This window comes from Urocampus carinirostris, chromosome 2 (genome assembly GCF_059441175.1).
Source record: "Urocampus carinirostris isolate Australia breed hairy pipefish chromosome 2, RoL_Ucar_1.0, whole genome shotgun sequence".
Classification (NCBI taxonomy): Eukaryota; Metazoa; Chordata; class Actinopteri; order Syngnathiformes; family Syngnathidae; genus Urocampus; species Urocampus carinirostris.
The window spans coordinates 11,222,945-11,244,459 of NC_142350.1; the positions used below are offsets into that span (position 1 = coordinate 11,222,945).

Below are 21,515 nucleotides of genomic sequence, written 5' to 3' on the forward strand. Positions count from 1 at the left end.
GATAGGACGTACTGTGTTAAATATGGTGAAATGACATCCGAGCCCTTTATTGTTACCTGTGGTGTTCCGCAGGGTTCAGTACTTGGCCCCCTTCTTTTCAGCAATTACATGCTTCCATTAGGTGATATTATTCGCAAGTATAGTATTAGTTTCCATTGCTACGCAGGTGACACTCAACTAAATCTTCCAATGGAAGAATCTGCCACACTAAACTTTGGGAATTTGGAGGCCTGCCTCACTGAGATAAAAGAATGGATGTCACTCAATTTCTTGCGTCTTAACTCTGAAAAGACCAAAATGTTAGTTATTGGTCCATCTAAATGCCGTGACTTGTTCTCAAAAACTGTTCTGAACATTGACAAACAGAGCGACTCAGTCAAAAAGTTAGGTGTCATATTTGACCCTGATCTGTCCCTTTAAACACACATGAAGAATATTACTATAACAGCTTTCTTCCATCCTCGCAACATTGCTAAAATTCGTCCTATGCTGTCTCAGTCGGATCCAGTGATTATAATTCACGCATTTGTTACTTCCCATCTCGATTACTGTAATGCACTACTCTCCGGTCTCCCGAAGTCCAAAACCAAGAGCCTTCAGCTGGTACAAAATGCTGCAGCGAGCCTTTTAACCAAGACAAGAACGTTTGATCACATTACCCCGATTTTAGCTAACCTGCATTGGCTCCCTGTTAGCTTAAGATGTGATTTTAAGGTTCTGTTGGTAGTATACAAAATCATGCATGGACTTGCTCCCTCAATTCTTTCAGATTTAATTTCCCCCTATGTTCCGCTGGTCTACTAGTGATCCCAAGAGCCAAGAAGAGATCCGCAAGTTCGAGAGCGTTCTTCATTCGGGCCCCGGTGCTGTGGAATGCTCTTCCCCCTGAGATTTGATCTGCAAACTCAGTGGAAATGTTTAAATCTAAGCTTAAAACACACTTCATAGCATATGAATAACCTATATTTTATGTTGACATTATCTGTGTATTATTTGCCCTCATGTAGGTTTTAGATGAGGGGATGGTGTCATAATGATCTGTAGTTTGCAATAGTCTTTGATCTGTGCAGCCCTTTGAGACTCTTTGTGATTAAGGGTTTTACAATTAACATGACTTGACACCTAATGGTCAGAGAAATATCAAATTGATCCGAGTTTCTAGTTTGAATGTTTATCGCTCATGTGGTTTTAAGTTCTATATTCTAAAATACAACTAAACTATTAGTAAACTATTTCAGTATAGTTTAACAATTTATTGATTTGTTTAAATGAAATATAAAGTCAAAAATAAAACATGCTTAAAAAGTGTCACAACGTTATCTTGTGGCGAAAGAGAAGAATCTCAATTCAATTTTATAGGGAATGCATTATGCAACATGGGGGAAAAAAGATTCATTAACTGTAAGAAAATATTTTATTAAATTCCGTGACATTTGGACATAGTTCGTTATCACAAAAAGGCTCAATATTTCCCTTTTTTATCACATATTCAACTTCAATTTTACAGTCATTCTCCAACCAACTTCTTCAGATTCTTCATACTGCTCAGAGCACCTTTCTCATCCCTCTTCATTGCCCTTATAATGTCCTGTTCGCAGAGAGAGCACTGTTCCACTAATGCACAAAGAGCTTCCTCTAGCGCCTCCTGCGTGTGCTGGTCCGGTAGTGCGCTGCAACAAGCTAGCATGTCCAGGATATTCTTTAAGCAGTCTCCGTCTCTGAAGAGCTTGATCAACCAGGGTTGAGAGCGGAAGCAGCCACCCAGGGCCTGCATGCCCAACCTCCAAAGCTCGGCCGCCTCGTCCCAGTTTTCCTCCCAGGCAGGGCTCAATTTGAGCGGCCCCGGGCTGAGCACAGGATCCAAAGCGCTGTGGAGAAATGTAAAGGCGCTGGAGAAGAAGCGCTTTGGACTGGCTTCGATTGGAACTGGGGAAAAAATAAGGTAAGGCAGATTGTCGTAAATAGGCTCACACATGGAACAAGAAATGAATTGTAGCAAAACAGATTACCCAACAAACTTGATTTCAGTCTGCCCATCATCAGACCCAAAGTGCAGTAATTAGCTGCAAGGACAATGAGGCTGGGTTTGTGCACCAAAACAGGAAGTGCCTGAGTCAAGTGCTTCTCCAAAGTTTTGAAGCATGGATCTTTCCTGGAAAATAAATTTGATAAATGTCAAATATGGTATATTTTTTAATTTAAGAAAATATATTCTCAAAGCAAGCACAATAGTTTGTTTTTGTTTTATTTTTATGACTTATTTCCATTCAAAGAATATGTCTTCACAATATTATTTTACTAGAAAATAACTGAATCATATTATTATCATTACATTACATAACATTACTATCACAATACTAAAATGTTGCTTGTTATTTACCTTAATTTACTTTCACTTGCATGTGTTTAACTATTTCCAATATATTAGATGCATTTATCTAGTAATATAATTACGTAGAACATAATAAATACATTGTTTAAAATTGAATATAGAAAAAGATTTATTAATATAGTAAAACAAGAAAAAAAAACCTTATGAGTTTTATTATTATTTTTATTAATTTACAAAATTCATACTAGAAAAACAAATTCAAAAGACAGCAAATAAAAAGGAAAATACATCAAGAAAATACAAAAATACCAGAGAAGAAAGTATAAAATTGCAATACAACAAAATTATCAGCCAACTGGACATTTATTTCCCTCTCGAATTTAATGTCAAAAGTCCTCAATGAAGTGCAGTTTTTTTAAGCAGAAAATTATTGCTGCGCAGGTAAATCCACAACAATAAATCACAAAAGAAGAGAGAAACATTGATGTAGAACACCACCAAGCTACCTGACTCTTTCGGCCTCTGTGACAGTGAAGTTGAGGAGAACCGAGCAGGCCGTTTCCATGCTGGGGTCCCTCACTAAAGATGCCCCGCTTTTACCCTTCAATGAATCAAAGCCGTGCGAAAGGTAGTCCACCACCAAAGCAGGCGTGTCAAGCATGAGAAGAACCTTCCTGGGAGCATCCTCGGCAGAGAGATGACAGAGCGCTGGCAGAAGGTACCTGAAAACAGGAGATAAATTGAAGATTTAAAAAACAAAACAAAACGGTACATTCAAGGGATACGACGACTCCACCTTGTGACGTTTTTACTTATTGCACTGTAATGTACTTATTTTACACCATTCTTGTTATATTTCCCCCTATGTTCCTGCACGGAGTCTGCGCTCGAGAAATGCCGGTCTACTTGTGACTCCGAGAGCCAAGAAGTCTGCAAGCCCGAGAGCGTTCTCCATCCGGGCCCCGGTGTTATGGAACGCCCTGCCTCCGGCGATAAGATCTGCAACCTCAACGGAAGTTTTTAAATCGAGGCTTAAGACACACTTCTATTCCAAAGCTTATGATTGATGGCCACCTCATATTCTGTATGGTCCTGTCTGATATGAAGAATAAGGACGATCTGAAATGAGTCAGCGGACCAGCGTTTGACCTGAAGCATGTCAACGCCTGCATTGACCAGCTGGCAGAGATGGGAAGCTGCGTCGTGGCCGTCATAGACTTTCTGGACTAGTTAACAGGCTGGGGGCGTCGTTGGTGTAATGCTCTTTCCGGACATTTTCAACATCTTTACTATTATGTGTACAGTAATGCTAATTGTGATTCACCCTGGTCCGTTCTGGAAGGGGGATTAGCACATATGAGGTCCTTTCTCAAGGTTTCTCTTTTCTCCTCACACTGAGGTTTTTGAGTTGTTCCTTGCCCGCATGCTGGTTTAAGATCAGGTAATTGTGCAATTTTGTAATTGTAATCCTGTGCAGTCCTTTGAACATTTTTGTGATTAAGGGATATATAAATAAATGTGACTTGATATAAATGTTTTCATGGGTGCTGGGGTTTCAGAAGGCATTACCTATTAATACTACAGATCTTTCTCCCCAGATAGACAGCAATTTTACTTTGCGATCCTCACTTCAGAACGGATTAATGTTGTATGTCCGGTCTCCTGTAATCCAGTTTTTTGTCCTTACCTCACAGCCTCTCGTCCCGTCCAGGTCTCGTTCTCATCAGCCACAGACATCTTCTCCATCCAGTTTGAAAGCTCTTGCTGGGGATTCTCTGCCATTCTCCGTGAGTAATTAATGAGGACAGGAAGAAGTTTGGTCACTTCCTTCTTTAGACAGGAAGTTTCCTCAGCCAGCCATGAGCACAGGCAGCGGAACGTGGTTAAAATAAAAGGCTCACCGAATCGACTCTGGTCCACCTTGGAAAACAGGAAAAGGTCAAGATTTTGGTGAGAGATCGGCCAAAAGACGTTTGTTTTCCAAACAAAAATCCTTAAAATAAGAGCCACGGGGATTATTGACGGTGTGAAAGTGCTTATAATGAACCACTGAACTATAAACCATTTTAGTAAGTTAAATGGCTTCATCATGAGTGCCCAGGATTTATTTTCACTTATTTAAGCTATATTTTTTAATAGATTTAATAGATAAAGGATTACAACTTGTGAAACTTGTTAGATTTTGTGTCGGTATTTTAGAATACAATAGAATAGAATTTACTTTTATTGTTTTTCTTTGTAAACATGCACACAGAACGAAATGTCGATACACCTGACCCGTACAGTTAAACTGTAACGAGCTGATGCAGCCAAACAGGGCGCCGCCATTTTAGACCCAACTGCTGTGTCGGGAGTCATTAGGTGACCAAACCCCCCAATTCCAACCCTTAATGCCGGGCGGCAAGCAGGGAGGCAATGAGTACCAATGGCGCCCTACCATCTAGGCTACCGAGCTGGTCGGAATTTTTAATCCCAATCTCTTAGTACGAGTGAAGCAAAAATTTATATTATTTTCTGGACTATAAGCCCATGCACTTTTTATTATGGGGCGGCTTATTACCCTTTTTACGTGATATCACGTTGTCTTCCCTGGCAGAATGAGTGCCGTGACAGATGGAAAGAGCACCTGTGCGCACGGTTGGTGATTAGGCAGTTGAGTTGAAAAAAAAAATACCAATAACCACCACAGAACAATGGAATTACCACTTTTTACGATGGTGATTAATTAATTATGTTAAGTAGGTAAGAGTATTGTGGCTAACTTCGTTTATGTGAGCACACACTCAATTTTTCTTATTGTTCTCAGCGCTGCAGTTCAAGAGAACAAGTGCACTCCAGAGTGATATATAGTCCAGTAAATAGTGTTATTTAACTGGTAGATTTTGTTTTTTTATTTTGTGCAGTAGCAATAAATGACTTAACATAAAAGAAGTATTATTTTACTCTCATGCAATACATACATTATTTATAGGGATGGGAACATTACCTGTATAAATACCAGTCATTTTTCAAGCTATCTGTCTCGCTCCAGTATCAAATGACTTCTATTAACCATCTAACAATCAACCTGAAAATAAATAGATGGGAAATTGTTGTTAAATAAATGTATATTAAAGACGCAGTCTCCCTTATAAAAGATAGCAAATAAGGAACAACGAATTTTGTGAAATTTGGTGAATTCTTTGTCCATATTTTAATGACATTTTTTAAATTCTTGTTTTTTGTATTTTGTTTATTGGCATTAGATAAGTTAAGCAAAAATAAGTAGTCATTCCATTTCTTTCATGCATTATACACATTATTTTTAGAGATGGGAAAGTACCAGTACCAATACTGATAGGTGCCCTTTCATGGTATCAGTCACCAGTACCATGTTCCTTCTACAGCAAGGGGTCGGGAACCTATGGCTCGCGAGCCAGATATGGCTCTTTCTATGAGTACCTATGGCTCTGAGACAAATTTAATTGCATGCAAATTTTCTCCATTTCGTTCAAAATTTGAGCCATTAATCATGTACTGACACACGCAAAGCCAAACCAAAACTGAAATTGAATATATTACTTTTCAGAATATATAGGGCACGTTTTCACTACGATTTACAGCCAAGGTGCCACACAAAATAAAACTCGTTTTAGCTGTACAACGCTAAAGAATCCTTTATATAAAAGCTCACTATATAATCTGCTTCCAGTGTTCGGATACTTTTTGATGAATCCACGGAACAAATTGTAAATACGCCAAAACACCGGAAGAGAACTTAGTTATTTGATTGGGTGAGTGGGAGGGATGGGTGGAGCTATGCAAAAAGTGCAAGCACTCCCTCCCATCTCTCGCCCTACGCCGTCTGCGCCAAAAATAAGCACATCAGGCTTCCTGTTCTCAGAATGTTGTGACCTTTTTACTAAATAAATGCTTGCATCTGGTTTTGAAACCAATATGTTGGAAAAAAGGGTCAAAATGAGTTTAACCGATCTTGAGTAATTGCAAGAAAGAGACAAGTTTAAAGTGGTGTGTTTGTTGATTTTGGGACACGGGCTCTGGCATCATTTTCTTTTCATATTTTTTTATCAAATCATCAAAAATAAATGTGCTGAAGACTAAGCTTTAATCTGGGGCGCGGGTTTAGCAATTTAGTAAATTTGTCTCACATTATATGGTGTGGCTCTTTCCCAAAATAAAATTAACATATTTTGCTTTTATGGCTCTTTGAGTCAAAAAGGTTCCCGACCCCTGTTCTACAGGGTTCTTACAGCTTAAGGCAAGTTGGATTCAAGAATTAAAATACTTTTTTAATGCCTTTTCAAATCGAATTTAAGACCAAGTTGACAAAAAAAACACAATTGAAACAAACCCGCAAATGTTTGTTGCACACGATACATCGTGTCCCGTACAAATTAACTGGCACAGCTTTTAGCTGTTCCACAAAACGTTAGCCGCACAGCCACTGCTCATTAAAATTACACTCTCCGATAGTCCAAAGTAAACGTCTCTGGCCGAAGTTACTGCGTGTAATGTGGGTAGACCTGAGACACAAGTATGCCCTGAGAGGCCAAACTGAGACCACATCACAGTTATGATAGTTCTGTTATTGTGGTCACACAATGTTTCCAAGAGATAAAATTAGTGCATTATTAAAAAAAATTGATAAATGTTACTTAATCTTTTTAAATTAAACAAATAAAAATCTTATTAATGTGTTTACATGTTTTAAGACTTTCAAAATTGGATTTAAGACATTTTAATGCCAATCAAGGCCTTATTTTAAGAATAATGAATATAATGCCTTTTGAGACCTTTCAAGATTCCACGAGGACCCTGTATTTTGCTATTGTATGAAAAAGTGGTATTGAACCTATCTACGTTTTGCAAATAAACCAACCAACTAACTCATCAACTGCCATTGCCTCCCATGTTTTACTGGAGCGGCAGTAAATTAGTCAATCGATAAAAAAGATTTTCCTGCCAAAAATCAATATAAGGACGGAAATAAAAACCAAATCTACATTAGTAAGGCTGTAGTTGTATCAGGCTAATAGTACTTTTACTGAAAATGGGAGAGCAGTGGCTTATTCTACAAAAGGTAGTCTTTCCATTTCCATCCCCTCACCTGCTGCAGATAGAACATCAGGGCAGAGAAGGCCTCCTCCAATACGCTGAGAACCTGCCTGCTCTGCTGTAGACTCAAGGAGGAGATGACGTTAGGAGATGGTGGCGCTGAAGGCATCACAGCAGGGTTGCAGGCCTGTTCTATGGCAGCCTCCATGATCCGGTAGCAACCTGGACAAGGATGAAAATATTTGAACACATGCTAAGCTTTACAATGTTCTCTCGTTTATGACTCAATTCAAGTGGTGGTGTCATTTATAGTTTATGAGATAAGAACCCACATTTATTATTGCATTTATTTATTATCCGTAATCAGTATGTCACAGGTGACTTTTTTCCACACAAACTAAGGTAGACCCCGGGAATCCATTCTGAGGTGGGGATCAGAAAGTAAGATTTCTTTAAGGCTCAGCCAAAAACACTAGGAAGCCATGACACAAACTAATAGCAGACCAGAATTTTGACAGCAGACATGCATTTTAGAGACGTTACCCGTAATATTGATTTGGGGTTTTGTAGGTCAGTGCTTAGGGGCCGGTCACACAGACATTTGCGGCTGAATCACGGCCAGAAATTTCTGCCTGTGAGGCGGACGCTATTGGACGCTTTGAGATCGCCATACAGACGAGATACAGCGGTGCTTAACACGCAGTCGGAAATTCGCGCGCGGGTGGCAGCGCGAAAAAGTTTTGCGCTGCTCAATTCTTCAGAGCGCGGGTACACGGCCTTTCACGAGCGTATCGAGGCTGAACCACGGCCAGAAGAAGCAGACACTGTTGGGCGCTGTTGGACGTTTTGAGACCGCCATATAGACGAGATACAGCAGTGCTTTACTTGCGGTCGGAAATTCACACGCGGTTGGCCGCGCGAAAAAGTTTTGAGCTGCTCAAAAGTTTGAGCACGTGTTAAACCGCGTGCCGCACATGTGGTCAACACGAGGTAATGACGCGGAAATGACGCGGAACGACGTGCTCTGGCCGCGGCCAGGGCGTGGTTACACATGGGTAGGACGGGAAATTTCAGCGGGTAATCGTGGGTGGAGCATGGTAATAGCATGTTCTGCGCCTGTATCGCGGTGTTATTACGTGAAATTAGCGTGTTACGTTTGTGACAGTCAAACGCCTTTCTCCGCGTATATACAGCGCGATTTGCCGAGCACACGTCAGTTGTGCTCGAGACGTCAAGGGGGTGAACATGGATCCCCGTCAGCGTAGTTACCTCGTCTTAATCCATTTTTATTTCTTGACATTTCTTTTCAAGATAATAAAATAAAAATGATGCCATAGCTTGAAATCTTGATCTTCACGGGACTGTGTCTTGAGTCGTTATGATTTCTACAGCCCGGTGTTATCCGAGAAATGCATCCCTGCCGAGATTTGCATCCCCTCGCAACTACAACCACTTTTACCTCGTTTTATCTCACTTTTAGGGAATGTAATGGCGAACATATAACCAAAACCACTTCGTCTTGCATTTGTTGGGAATGTAATACAACTTAAACCATTCCGTCTTTGTTTTTGTTGTGAACGTAATCGAACGGTAAATCCTCCCCCCCTCGCGTGAACGCGCATTCTGCTGCGCTTCCAACAAAAGCGATCGTATTCTATATAAAACGCTTATTAAAACAATAAAGCGAGCTAATTATAAAAATTGGGAGATCCTAGTCTATATAACGCGTTTATTTAAATAATAAAGTGCGATCGTATTCTACAAAATGCGTTTGTTAACGCGGATGAAAAAGTCAAAAGCGATCGCAGCAGAATGTGCGTTCACGCGAGGGGGTGGGGGTGTTGCGTAGGAGTCGGATTTGGGCACAACACCGGCTCGGGAGCTTTTATACCCGTGGTCCACACGAGAAAATGACGCAGAAATGACGCGATGAGGAAGCGGAACAGTCACCGCCGTCTGTTTTGCGGGCATACCACCGATGAACAGCGGGTTGGCCAATTTTGGGCATTTTCCATCGCGGGCAACCACGGGCAAAAAAAAAACGCAAAATTTTAGCCGTGATTCAGCCGCAAACGGCTGTGACCGGCCCCTTAGATTTGATTTTTTGGCACGACAAAATCAAATCAATTGACTAATTCACTATCGCTCCAGTAAAACCTGACAACTATTACCATCAATGGCAGTTAATGAGTTAGCTAATTGATTTGTTTGAAAAAAAGGGATGTTCAATATCACTATTTTCATACAATAGCAAAATCTTTACTGCTTAACTTACTTGCTAATAATCATCAATACTGATACCTCGTACAGATACAGTAAGTACAATATATTCACATCCATTTGCAAAAGAGAAAAAGACTCGTATTTGAAACATACCTTTAAATCCCAACAATAAATTGTTTGCCCAATATTGCTTTAATTTTAGGGAAATTTGTCATTCTTAATTTTTTAGGCTGTGAACTGGTTAGTAGAACAGGGTTCCCGCAGATCCTTGAAGTCTTAAAAGGCATTGCATCATTTTTAAACTTAAATTTTTTTTTCCTAAATCCAATTGTTTTAAGTCTTAGAAATGTGAAAATATTAATAAGATATATATTTGTTCAAACTAAAGATTTAGTAACATTTATGAAATGGCATTTTTGAACAATTCACCAATTTAATTCTGTGGCAACATCGTGTGCCCACCATAGCAGGTTTCAATTGGGCCTTTCAGCGCAGACACATGTCTTAGTTCTATCAACAAAACACACAGTAAATTCGGACAGAGACGTTTACTTTTGACCATGGGAGTTTAAATTTATTGAGATGTCGTGTAGTGGGGAAAAAATTGCAAAGAGGGGCCGGAAAAATACCTTATTCTACACCATTAAGTAAAAACGTGGCACGGAAAAAAACCCGTATCCCAGGGTCTACTGTGGTTACAAAATTGATTTTAAAACACCTCAAAAATCTTTCAGAAAGTGTCTTACCTGTTATTATGTCCCGCTGCTCTTGGCTTAGATCAATCCCAGGCGGTTCCTCCAAACCCATTCGGACCTCCACACAAGCCCGATTGACCAGTAAACAGCAGAACTTAGGCGGTCCGGCCAGCTCCCACCCAAACAAATCAAGCAGACAAGCGCAGAGTACCAAAACTGGCCCGATCTGTTGCGGGGTTAACTTGGCCTGCACCATGGGTCGCAGTGACCCCCACAATCTGCTCACAATGTCCTTCAGACCATCCTTCTCAACAGGGACTCCCACAGGAGGGAGGAGATTGACCACCTCTGAGCACATCTCCAACCTGGTCTGGTTGGTGGAGTTGCAAAAGTCTTTGGAGATCCTCTCTAGCAGATTCAGGAGTTGGGGTGTATGTTTGCGCCATGCTTTGTCTTTGGTTTTACCTGATAGGAGGCAGATAAGTAAGGGGAGGCCCATTTTCTGACTCAGGGTCTGGTTCTGTTCTAAAGCTTGACACAGGGAAGGAACAGCACCTCGGTTCAGGAGATGGTCCTGACCTCTGGGTTGGGCACATACAGCAGTCAAAACTTGGTAACAGTCGGCGGCTATAGCCTGGTCAAGCTTCGGGTGAGATGTTGGTTGTTCTTTCTCCTTGCTCACTCCACTTTCTGTTTCTTGCATAGCCACATCGCACATACGACCCAGATTTTTATCGTCTCCGCTCTGATCTCCGGTCTGCTGTGGGTTTCCAGGACCGCTGGTTAAAATATTAAGCAGTAATGGAATTGTGACAAGGAGCTGAGGCTGGGAGGCCATATCCGGATCTGTGCTCAGGGCAGCCAACAAAGCTGATCCCAAAGAAACCAGATCATGTGGGGGCAGTCCAGGGTCCCCGCTCCCCTTTGTTGCAGTCACCAGGAGCCGAGCTGGAAGGTTCAAACCCACAGCCTCGAAAATGCGGTGCAAGGTGGGTTTGTCCAATTGCGAAGCTGGGCACAAGCGTGTAATCTGAGAAGGTAAATAAATAAGTTATTTATGAAGTCACGCATTCAAAACGCATGGTGGTGATTCTTTATGACAGCCTAGAAAAAAAAATGCTGCTCTTTGCTCAGAATGGGTGACACCCTAATCAAACCCACAATAATGCCAGGAAAAACATATCTCTTATTAGAGCAAAATGTATAATAATGCCATTGCACTGTGTGCAGCCCTTTGAGAGTCCTTGTGATTAAGGGCTATATAAACAAACATGGCACTAGCTTTTCTAATGCACTACCTTGTAAATACTTGCCTATGCATTGTTTTTTAAATCGTAATTTTGTTCTGTTATTTCATGTTGATCCTGGAGTGCCACGTCTAATCGCGTTGTAAACAATGTGCAAGACGTTGTTATGAATGGCAATTCTATTCTACTATAGCATTTCTCTTTAATGAGCTTTGTTGTCGTTTTATTGCGTTTGTAATTGCAGGAGAAGTATAATGCAATACAAATATTGTAAGATAACAAAATCATACCAAAAGAAGTGCAGCCAAAATCTGGCTATCATTTTTAGCATGCTTGAGAGCGTGGAGGCATCTTTCCAACAGGGCCTTCTTTGATTCTGTCAAACCAGCTGAGTCCTTGTCCGAATTTTCTCCTGGTTGCTCCTCTACTTCATTCATGATTTGATTTTAGTTCAATGAAAGATAGACAAGGTTTATTTGAAAATATTCGACCGTACTCAGTTGAAAGCTAGCATGCCTGTTATACGAACTATCGCCTCATGTGCAATGTCAAAGTAAAATTCAGAGCCCAATGAAAATGCGAGAACAAAGCAAGTTGACCAATTGTGGGGATCGTAGTTGGATGGTGCAGTCGCCATTTTTGTCCACTCAAAAACCTTGACGAAGCGAAGTGCGACACATTAGCGAATATTTTTTTCCACCCGTGTCATGTTTTGAATTTATATCGTTGTGTACTCCAATTAAGAAAATTGAAATAAACTTAGTTGGGTGAGTGTTAACGTTTTGCGTTTTGGACCCATGTCGTATTTCGCGATTGGCGCAAACCGGAAATAGGATTACGATATGTATCCTTTAATCATTGGAGCCTCAATATTTAACTTTGATTGCTACTTACATTCAACAGTTCTCTGGCTACAAAATCTGGAAGATTTCCTAATTTTTAACGAATATAGCCGTGGGTTATCTTATTTTTAGCTCGACAAAATGCCAACAGTAGCGCACCACTGGATTGTTTTATTTTGAAATAATCACCGGAAAATGCTTCTGCCTCTTGTGTGCCTTTAGGTACTTTATCAGGGCAAATCATAAGTGAGAGGAATAGTGACCCAATTTTCTGTGCCGAGGGGGACAGCCAAAATTTTTACACTGCACGTCGATCGTGCAAAGTTTTAGCTTCTATATTTCATTGGCAACGTTTAATTTTTGTGAATGCGCGAAAGCCGTGTCCGCAGCGTGTAAATAACTCTTGGAAATGCCAGCAGCTGTTAGGCTCAAGGTGCTTTAGAAGGATCGTGGATTGCACAGGTATTGTACCATTCGTGTGTCATTATTTTTCAAGCGTTAAAATAATCCACCGAATTCATCGTTTTCTGTCATGGCATGAACGAGCCAAGATGCAGCGATCGTCTTATAAAAATGATTATAAATTCTTAACGAGGACGCAATCTGTCTTTTCTGCAACCTCGTTTACAATGACAACATGTGATGTTTTTCTATTTATAAAATGTCTCTACATGTGTTTGATTTAATCTGTTAAAGTAGCCTATGCACTCCAAAGTGAATCCGTAGAAACGCTACATGCAACAGTGACTGACAAAATGTTGCAATCATAAAGGCAAAAAGACTAAGCTCATATTGCCGTGAACATTATTTACAAAATAAATGTCACGTTAATAAAGCAACTACAATCATTGGCTTGCCCTTTTTTAAACTTCACTAATGTTTAGTTTTTATAAATTTCATAATCTGTCATTGAAGATCAATCAATATTCCAATATAGTATAAATACACATGATTTGACTTAAAATGCACATTTTCTTTTCAAAGCTTGAAGATATTGTGTGTGGGATTTGGAGTTGAAAAGAACCCCTTTTTCCTCTCTGGAAGCCAAAAGGGCCGGCGGCAAGTGTAGGAGTAATCTCAATCTGAGAAGGACAAAGGGACAAAGATGAGACCCTTATTCTTGTTCCGATAATCAGGAGGAAAGAAGGCTGACATGCCATCATCAACCCAGGTAACCAAGACTACTTTTATTTTGTCACGCAAGGTGGAACAAATGTGATTTATAAACATAATATTTTGCTCTGGATTTTTTTTTTACCTGGAGTAGTTTTGCTTGGGAGACTGCCAGAGAGGCGGCCCTTGTAATCATGTTTGTGGCGGTTTATTGGCTAGTGGAACCAAAAGGCTCTCTGAGTGCTGCTGCTACGTGGTATAAAAAGATTGTTCATATTGATGCTCCATTTTTGCTTGCACAAACTTGATTTATTTTCCTAATTAACTTACAATAGATGGGACGCCTTGACGAACGAGCTGACAAACTGAAAGCACTCACGAATCGCCATGTTGAGTCTGCAAAAGGATAACACAAAGAAATTATTAAGGAGCATCCTGTTAATTATGTTTTTATTTTTATTCATTCACAGGGATTCTCATTGTGGTTGTGTTTAGTGGGTACTAGTTACAGATGTAAAAAAAAAATTGCATGTATAATATTTTGACACTTTATACTAGAAAGTTAACAGTTCGATAGACAATCAACATGAGGAGAGAAGACGTCAATGGATTTTGCTTGCAAGGAGAACAAAGGAGAGCCCAAACATCATATAAGAAATTCCCACCTGTTCTACAAGCCCAACCCTGAGCCTTTTCTTTTTATTAGATTTCAGTAATTTTTTCCCAAAGGGTGTGGATCTCAAAGAACGGCAACATTATTGTCTAATATTGACAATAAGGGAACAAGTGCATAATATTCAAAACAACGAACAACAGTGCACAATACTAGTAAAAGTAATGAACTGGCATCCTATGCAATCGTCTTTGCTGGTGTCCAACACTAAAAACAGAATCAATTTATCACATTTGCTATGTAAAATATTGCAAACATTTTTACAATTAAAAAAAAAATAAGTTCTCAAAAAAACAAAATAATGGTCAATAATTTGTATTTTTATACTCTCTTAGGTGTTAAAATAAAGGGTAGAAAACATATGCAAATATACAAAATGCTAAGAGTCTTCAGGAGTTTTCTCTCGAGTTTTTTTTGCAAATTATGAAATACGCATTTTCTGTAAAAAGATACAAAACCCAGGAAAAAAAAACATAAAATAATAACTTTTGTATTTAAAATGTGGATTAGTTCAAATATTAAACAGTTATATCAGATTTGTACAATAACATTTTTAATGATCTCTCCTTTGGTGTTTGCAGTTTTTTTTAAGTGATAACATTGTCTAAGACTTACAACTTTTAGTATAAAAAGGGGCTCTCAAATTCTTCTAAGATTTTCTTTATTCCAAAACTGAAAATTATTTTTTTCAATGTTAGGCAGCTTTGCATCAATGAAAATTTCCCCCAACACCAACACCCAATCTGAGCAGAAAGGGAGCCATTACTTGTACTGATAGTGGTAGTGAGTCAGATATATGATTTCCCTGCTATTCCTTCGGCAGGGATCAACAACCTTTTTGAGATTTACCAATTTTATTCATGTATAATGTGCACTAGTGTATAACACGCATCCCTAATTATATATTGCAAATGAGAATAACATTTTGTTTCACTTTTTATCACCTCGAACTTTGTGGTTTGATGCAATGAGAATCAAACTTGGGTCGGGACGGTGCATGCGCTGAATCCTAAACACTGTACCACTAGTATTCTACATGACACATGAAAAGGCATCAGATTTTGTCTCATCATCACAATATTTTTACTCATGGCACCAGGGACAAATAGGACCATGAGGAAAAAACGTGTGATAATGAGATAAAGTCTGATGCTTTTTCACATGTCTTATGTATCACTGGTGGTCCAGTGGTTAGGATTTGTGCTCTCACTGCTGTGACCCGAGTTTGATCATAGTTGCAACCAATGTTTTGCCATTGTGATTAGATATATTTTTTGACTGATTAATCATTGCCCAAATTCGGTATAACCTTATGTTTAACAATAAATATGGTACTTCTTTTTTACTGATTAGTGCAAAGGGCTGCCAGTTTGCATTTTGAAAATATCACGCTATTACTATGTTGTTACTATGTTATTATTGCATAATTACTGGGTGTTTATGATTAGGAGTGAGGCTTAAATAGGCTCTGTCAACCACAAAAACATGTTACTCTATATAGGGCACTGGGCAAATTATCCATTTATCCTATGACTCTACTTTTAATGACATTCATGTTGTCTGATGTTCTCCTAGTTTTGAGTCCGAGCCCTATCCTTCTCGGGCCCCTCGCCATGCTGAATGTTATCAATCCGTTGTTGGGCTTGTCCGTCCCCCGCCTACTATTTTGTGGCGCCCTCTTGCCAACCTAGCTCCCACTCTGTCTCAGCTCCCCCCACGGCGTCGAAAGGTAAACGTGAGTTGTTAAACTGGTGCTACGTGGATTTTTGCGGCATGCTGAGAATTATGTGTGTAATTCTAGGGTGTGTCGATGCTTGGCATGTGACTTTTATACAGTCCCATGAACAAATATTTGCCACCTTTTTAAATTGTGTTTTTTGCATATTCACCACTCACAAAGGTTTTACATCATTAAATTAATTAAAAAAAAAAACAAATTTAATATCACACAAAGACAACCAAAGAAATTACAAAATGCAGTATTGGAATGTTGATTCAATTTTTAAGGCACAAAAAAAAACCTTGGCCTATCTGGCCCTATGTGAAAATGTACCTCCCCCACTTGTTAAATCACAAACTATCTGTGACTAACTTCAGTTTTGGGAAAGCTGTATTAAATTCCACAGTCCACACCCAAAATTGATTGCCAACACTTGTGTTGAATCAAGAATTCGCTTACATTGAATCTGCAAGATGATTTGAAATGGGCTACAAAACCTCAAGGACACAATTAACATGCCAGAATTCAAAGAAATTCCAGGAGAAATTAGGAAAAAAGTGATTGAAATCTATCAATTGGAAAAGGTCACAAAACTGTTTCCAAGGCTTTAGGACTCCAGCAAACCACTGTCTGAGCCATTATACACAAATTTAAGAAACTTTGAACAGTGGCAACCCCTCCCAGGAGTGGTTGACATCCAAGGAACGGCAAGCTTTGCTGGCCTCAGTTAAAGTCAGTGTTGATGACTCCACTATAAGAAAGACACAGGCCAAAGGTCCCAGGCAAAAACCACTGCTGTCACAAAATAACACAAAAAGTTGTCTCACATTTGCCCCAATTTTTTTATCATCCTCAAGACTTTTGGAGAAACATTCTGTGGACTGATCAATCAAAAATTAAACTTTTTGAAAGGTTTGCAGACCGTCACACACAGGATTTGACCTAATGAGCAGCATGCCAACAGTAAAGCATGGTCGTGCCAGTGTGATGGTCTGAGCCTGCTTTGCTGCTTCACGACCAGGGCAACTTATTGTGGTTGACGGAATAATGAATTCTGGTGTTTACCAGAAGATCCTGAAGGAGAACATCCGGAGAACATCAGTTTGTGCCGTCAAACTAAAGCGCTCTTGGATAATGCAGCAGGACAACGATCCGATACACACCAGCAAGTCCACCCCTGATTGGCTCAAAAAATATGAAAGTTCTTGAGTGTAAAAGTCAAAGTCTGGATTTAAATTCAATTGAGATGCTGTGATGTGACCTTAAACGTGCAGCTCATGCTAGACAACCCTCCAACATGGCAAAATTTAAACAATTTTGAAAAGGAGAGTGGGTGAAAATTTCTCCACTGCATTCTGAAAGACTCATTAAAATTTATCGTAAACGTTTGATTTCTGTTATTGCTCCTAAAGGTGGCCCAACTCAATAATAGGTTCAGGTAGCAATCACTTTTTTACATAGGGCCAGGTAGGTTCAGATTTTTTTTGTGCCTTAATAAATTGAATCAAAATTTAAAAACTGCCTTTTGTATTTCACTGTGTTGTCACTGTGTGATATGAAAATTGGTTTGATGATCTGAAACCTTTTGTGAGCACAGAAATCAGGAAGGGGGGGGAATCATTTTTCACGGCACTGCACCTGTTAACATCGTATTGAGTTTTTTTTACATTATTTTCTTCTCCTTTCAGTGATTTGTGGAACATGTCTCCTGTATACCAGCATCTGCTCTCTTGGAGTTTACCACACCTCCTCGTTCTGCCGCTGTTCCAGCTCTGGCTTTTGTCCCCGCCTACAGGTACCAACAAAATCTTAAAAGGATATTTATTAACCAGGGACTGATAACCAATTGCAAAAAAGTCTGTAATTACTGAATGCCTGTCATCGTCCTCTTTGGTGTCCTTTGCTTTTTTTGTTGTTGTCATCTGATCCAATCAGAGGAGTGGAGTAAAAGGCTTTACAAAGGGGAGCTAAACAATAAGACTTCTGTGTGAGTGGATTTTTTTAGGAGGGGGCAGAAGAAGAGTAGAGTGACTAAACAGAGGCCAGGATTTTTTTCTTCTCTTTAAATCAGACAATCATGTGTTTTGTGAGAGTCATGTGTTTTCCTTCCATAGACATGTTGGAATTATTTTCTTACTGGAGCTAGCTGCAACAATGTATGTTCTGTTCTCTTGGACTTTAGCGCGCATATTGTTTACACATCACACCAAATAGTCTTGTTTTTATCACCAAAAATGTATATCACCACAAATCAATCTTGGAAATAAAAAAGTAATGCTGTTAAAATGAAAACTTTAACTCAAGAATAAACTCTCAATTTCCGTGTTCAATTCTTGCAAAGAAGTGTTATAGTGGTGCTAATCTTTGTGGTTAAAGCTTTAACTTTGGAGTTAAAGCAGGTTTAGATTTTAACTTTGACAGTTAGACAAATCTTTTTTTTTCATGATAATCATTTTATTTCCTGCATATTCAAACTAATTTGAAGTAGAGCCGTCAAAGGCAAAGCTTTTAAGTATGAACTCAAATGTCAACTCTTTTGCAGTAAAGTGTTAAAACTCTGGAGTTATTGCAGGTTTTTCCTCCATATTTGGAATACAAATCTTGTCCTATTCACTGCATATGTTAACTAAATTTAAGTAGTGCTGTCAAATTTAAAGCTTTAAAGCGTTAACTCCAAGGTCAACTCTTGCAGTAAAGTGTTAAAAGTTTCAACTTTGAAGTTAGAGCAGACCTATTTTTTCCTTTGACACAGCTCCACTTATCTTATTTTCAAGTTTGAAGTAAAAAAATCAGTTTCATTCACCTGCTTATGTTAACTAATCCAAAGTAGAGCATTCACAGTTAAAGCTTTAAAGCATTAACTAAAAGTCAACTCAACCAGGAAAGTGTTAAAGCCAAACTTTAAGAAGATAGCAGGTTTCAATTTTAACATTTGATACAATTACATTAATCTTTTTATTCCATGTTTAAAATATAAAATTAGTTCTATTCACTACATGCCATCCATCTATCCATCCATTGTCTTCCGCTTATCCGAGGTCGGGTCGCGGGGGCAGCAGCGTTAAAAGGGAAGCCCAGACGTCCCTATCCCCAGCCACTTCCTCCAGCTCATCCGACGGGACCCCGAGGCGTTCCCAAGCCAGCCGAGAGACATAGTCTCTCCAACGTGTCCTGGGCCGCCCCCGGGGCCTCCTGCCGGTGGGACATGCCCGGAACACCTCCCGAGGGAGGCGTCCAGGAGGCATCCTTATTAGATGCCCGAGCCACCTCAACTGGCTCCTCTCAACGCGGAGGAGCAGTGGCTCTACTCCGAGTCCCTCCCGGATGACTGAGCTTCTCACCCTATCTCTAAGGGAGAACCCAGCCACCCTGCGGAGGAAACTCATTTCGGCCGCTTGTATCCGGGATCGAGTTCTTTCGGTCATGACCCAAAGTTCATGACCATAGGTGAGGGTAGGAACGTAGATGGACCGGTAGATCGAGAGCTTTGCCTTTTGGCTCAGCTCCCTCTTCACCACGACAGACCGGTACAGGGTCCGAATGACGGCAGACGCTGCACCGACCCGTCTGTCGATCTCCCGTTTCATCCTACCCTCACTCGTGAACAAGACCCCAAGATACTTGAACTCCTCCACTTGGGGCAAGACCTCCTCCCCGACACGGAGGGAGCATACCACCCTTTTCCGAGTGAGAACCATGGCCTCGGACTTGGAGGTGCTGATCCCCATCCCGGCCGCTTCACACTCGGTTGCGAATCGCTCCAGCGAGAGCTGAAGATCATGGGCTGAGGAAGCCAACAGCACCACGTCATCTGCAAAAAGCAGTGACGCAATGCTGAGGCCCCCAAACCGGACTCCATCCCCGCCAAGGCTGCGCCTAGAAATTCTGTCCATAAAAGTTATGAACAGAATCGGTGACAAAGGGCAGCCCTGGCGGAGCCCAACCCTCACCGGGAACGAATCCGACTTATTGCCGGCAATGCGGACCAGACTCTGGCACCGGGCATACAGGGACCGCACAGCCTGGATAAGACTGTGCGGTACCCCATACTCCCAAAGCACCCCCCACAGGGCCTCCCGAGGAACACGGTCGAATGCCTTCTCCAAGTCCACAAAACACATGTAGACCGGACAGGCAAACTCCCATGCACCCTCAAAGACCCTGAAGAGTGTATAGAGCTGGTCCAGTGTTCCACGGCCAGGACGAAAACCACACTGTTCCTCCTGAATCCGAGATTCGACTTCCTGGCGGACCCTCCTCTCCAGTACCCCTGAATAGACCTTACCAGGGAGGCTGAGAAGTGTGATTCCCCTGTAGTTGGAACACACTCTCCGGTCCCCCTTCTTAAAGACGGGAACCACCACCCCAGTCTGCCAGTCCAGAGGCACTGTCCCCGATGTCCACGCGATGTTGCAGAGGCGCGTCAACCATGACACGCCCACAACATCCAGAGCCTTAATGAAGTCTGGGCGGATCTCATCGACCCCCGGGGCCCTGCCACCGAGGAGTTTTTTGACAACCTCGGTGACTTCAACCCCAGTGATACGAGAGCCCAACCCAGAGTCCTCAGGCTCTGCTTCCCCAGAGGAAGACGTGCCGGTGGAATTGAGGAGGTCTTCGAAGTACTCCGCCCACCGATTCACAACGTCCCGGGTCGAGGTCAGCAGCGCCCCATCGGCACTATACACAGTGTCGATGGCACACCGCTTCCTCCCCCTAAGACGTCGGATGGTGGACCAGAATTTCCTCGAAGCCGTTCGGAAGTCGGCTTCCATGGCCTCGCCAAACTCCTCCCATGCCCGAGTTTTTGCCTCGGCAACCGCCAAAGCCGCATTCCGCTTGGCCAGCCGATACCTGCCAGCTGCTTCCAGAGTCCCACAGGCCAGGAAGGCCCGATAAGACTCCTTCTTCAGCTTGACGGCATCCCTCACCGCCGGTGACCACCAACGGGTCTGAGGGTTGCCACCGCGGCAGGCACCGACTACAAAACTCAATTCCAATGAAGTTGGGAAAGTGTGTTAATTGCAAATAAAAATTGATCCAAGTAAATTGCAAATTCTTTTCAACCCATATTTAAATGAATGCACAGCAAAGACAACATATTTATTGTCTTCACTCATAAACTTTATTGTTTTGGGAGAAAATCATCAACTCTGTAATTTGATGACAGCAACACGTGCCAAAATAGTTGGGACAGGTGTCAATAACTACTCAGAAAGTGGATGAATGGAAATCAACCAACTATTTGCAGGTGAACAGATGAATTAGCAACAGGTGAGAGTTGTTACTGGGTATAAAAAAGGGAGACCCGAACAAGCTAAGTCATTCACATGCAAGGATGGGGCGAGGTTCACCTCTTTGTGAACAACTGCGTGAGCAAATTGTTGAACAGTTTAAAAACAACATTCCTCAAAGTACAATTGCAAGGAATTTAGGGATATCATCATCTACAGTCCATAATATTGTGAAAAGGTTCAGGGAATCTGGAGAAATCACTGTGCGTAAACGGCATGGCCGTAAACCATTATTGAATGCCCGTGACCTCCGAGCCCTCAAGCGGTACTGCATTAAGAACCGACATCAATGTGTAAAGGACATCACCACATGGGCTCAGG

General features: G+C 41.0%; 2 protein-coding genes across 2 annotated transcripts in view; one reads left to right on the forward strand and one right to left on the reverse strand.

Moving 5' to 3' along the window:
- Positions 1-1,497: 1,497 nt before the first annotated feature.
- Positions 1,498-12,357, reverse strand: ncdn (neurochondrin). The gene is made up of 7 exons (XM_088328887.1): positions 11,843-12,357; positions 10,357-11,335; positions 7,440-7,609; positions 4,020-4,252; positions 2,839-3,054; positions 2,010-2,152; positions 1,498-1,926 (listed from the first exon to the last, which is right to left on the reverse strand). The coding sequence occupies exons 1-7, from the start codon at positions 11,987-11,989 to the stop codon at positions 1,508-1,510; spliced, it is 2,307 nt and encodes a 768-aa protein (XP_088185013.1). The 5' UTR covers positions 11,990-12,357; the 3' UTR covers positions 1,498-1,507.
- Positions 12,358-12,561: 204 nt separating this feature from the next.
- The window catches only part of kiaa0319l (KIAA0319-like ortholog), a 43,003-nt gene continuing 34,049 nt past the window's right edge, over positions 12,562-21,515 (forward strand). Inside the window, exons 1-4 of the mRNA XM_088328889.1 lie at positions 12,562-12,856; positions 13,379-13,565; positions 15,756-15,909; positions 17,589-17,695. Coding sequence (XP_088185015.1) covers positions 17,602-17,695 — 94 coding nt within the window. The 5' untranslated portion in view covers positions 12,562-12,856; positions 13,379-13,565; positions 15,756-15,909; positions 17,589-17,601. The remainder of the gene's footprint in view (positions 12,857-13,378; positions 13,566-15,755; positions 15,910-17,588; positions 17,696-21,515) is intronic.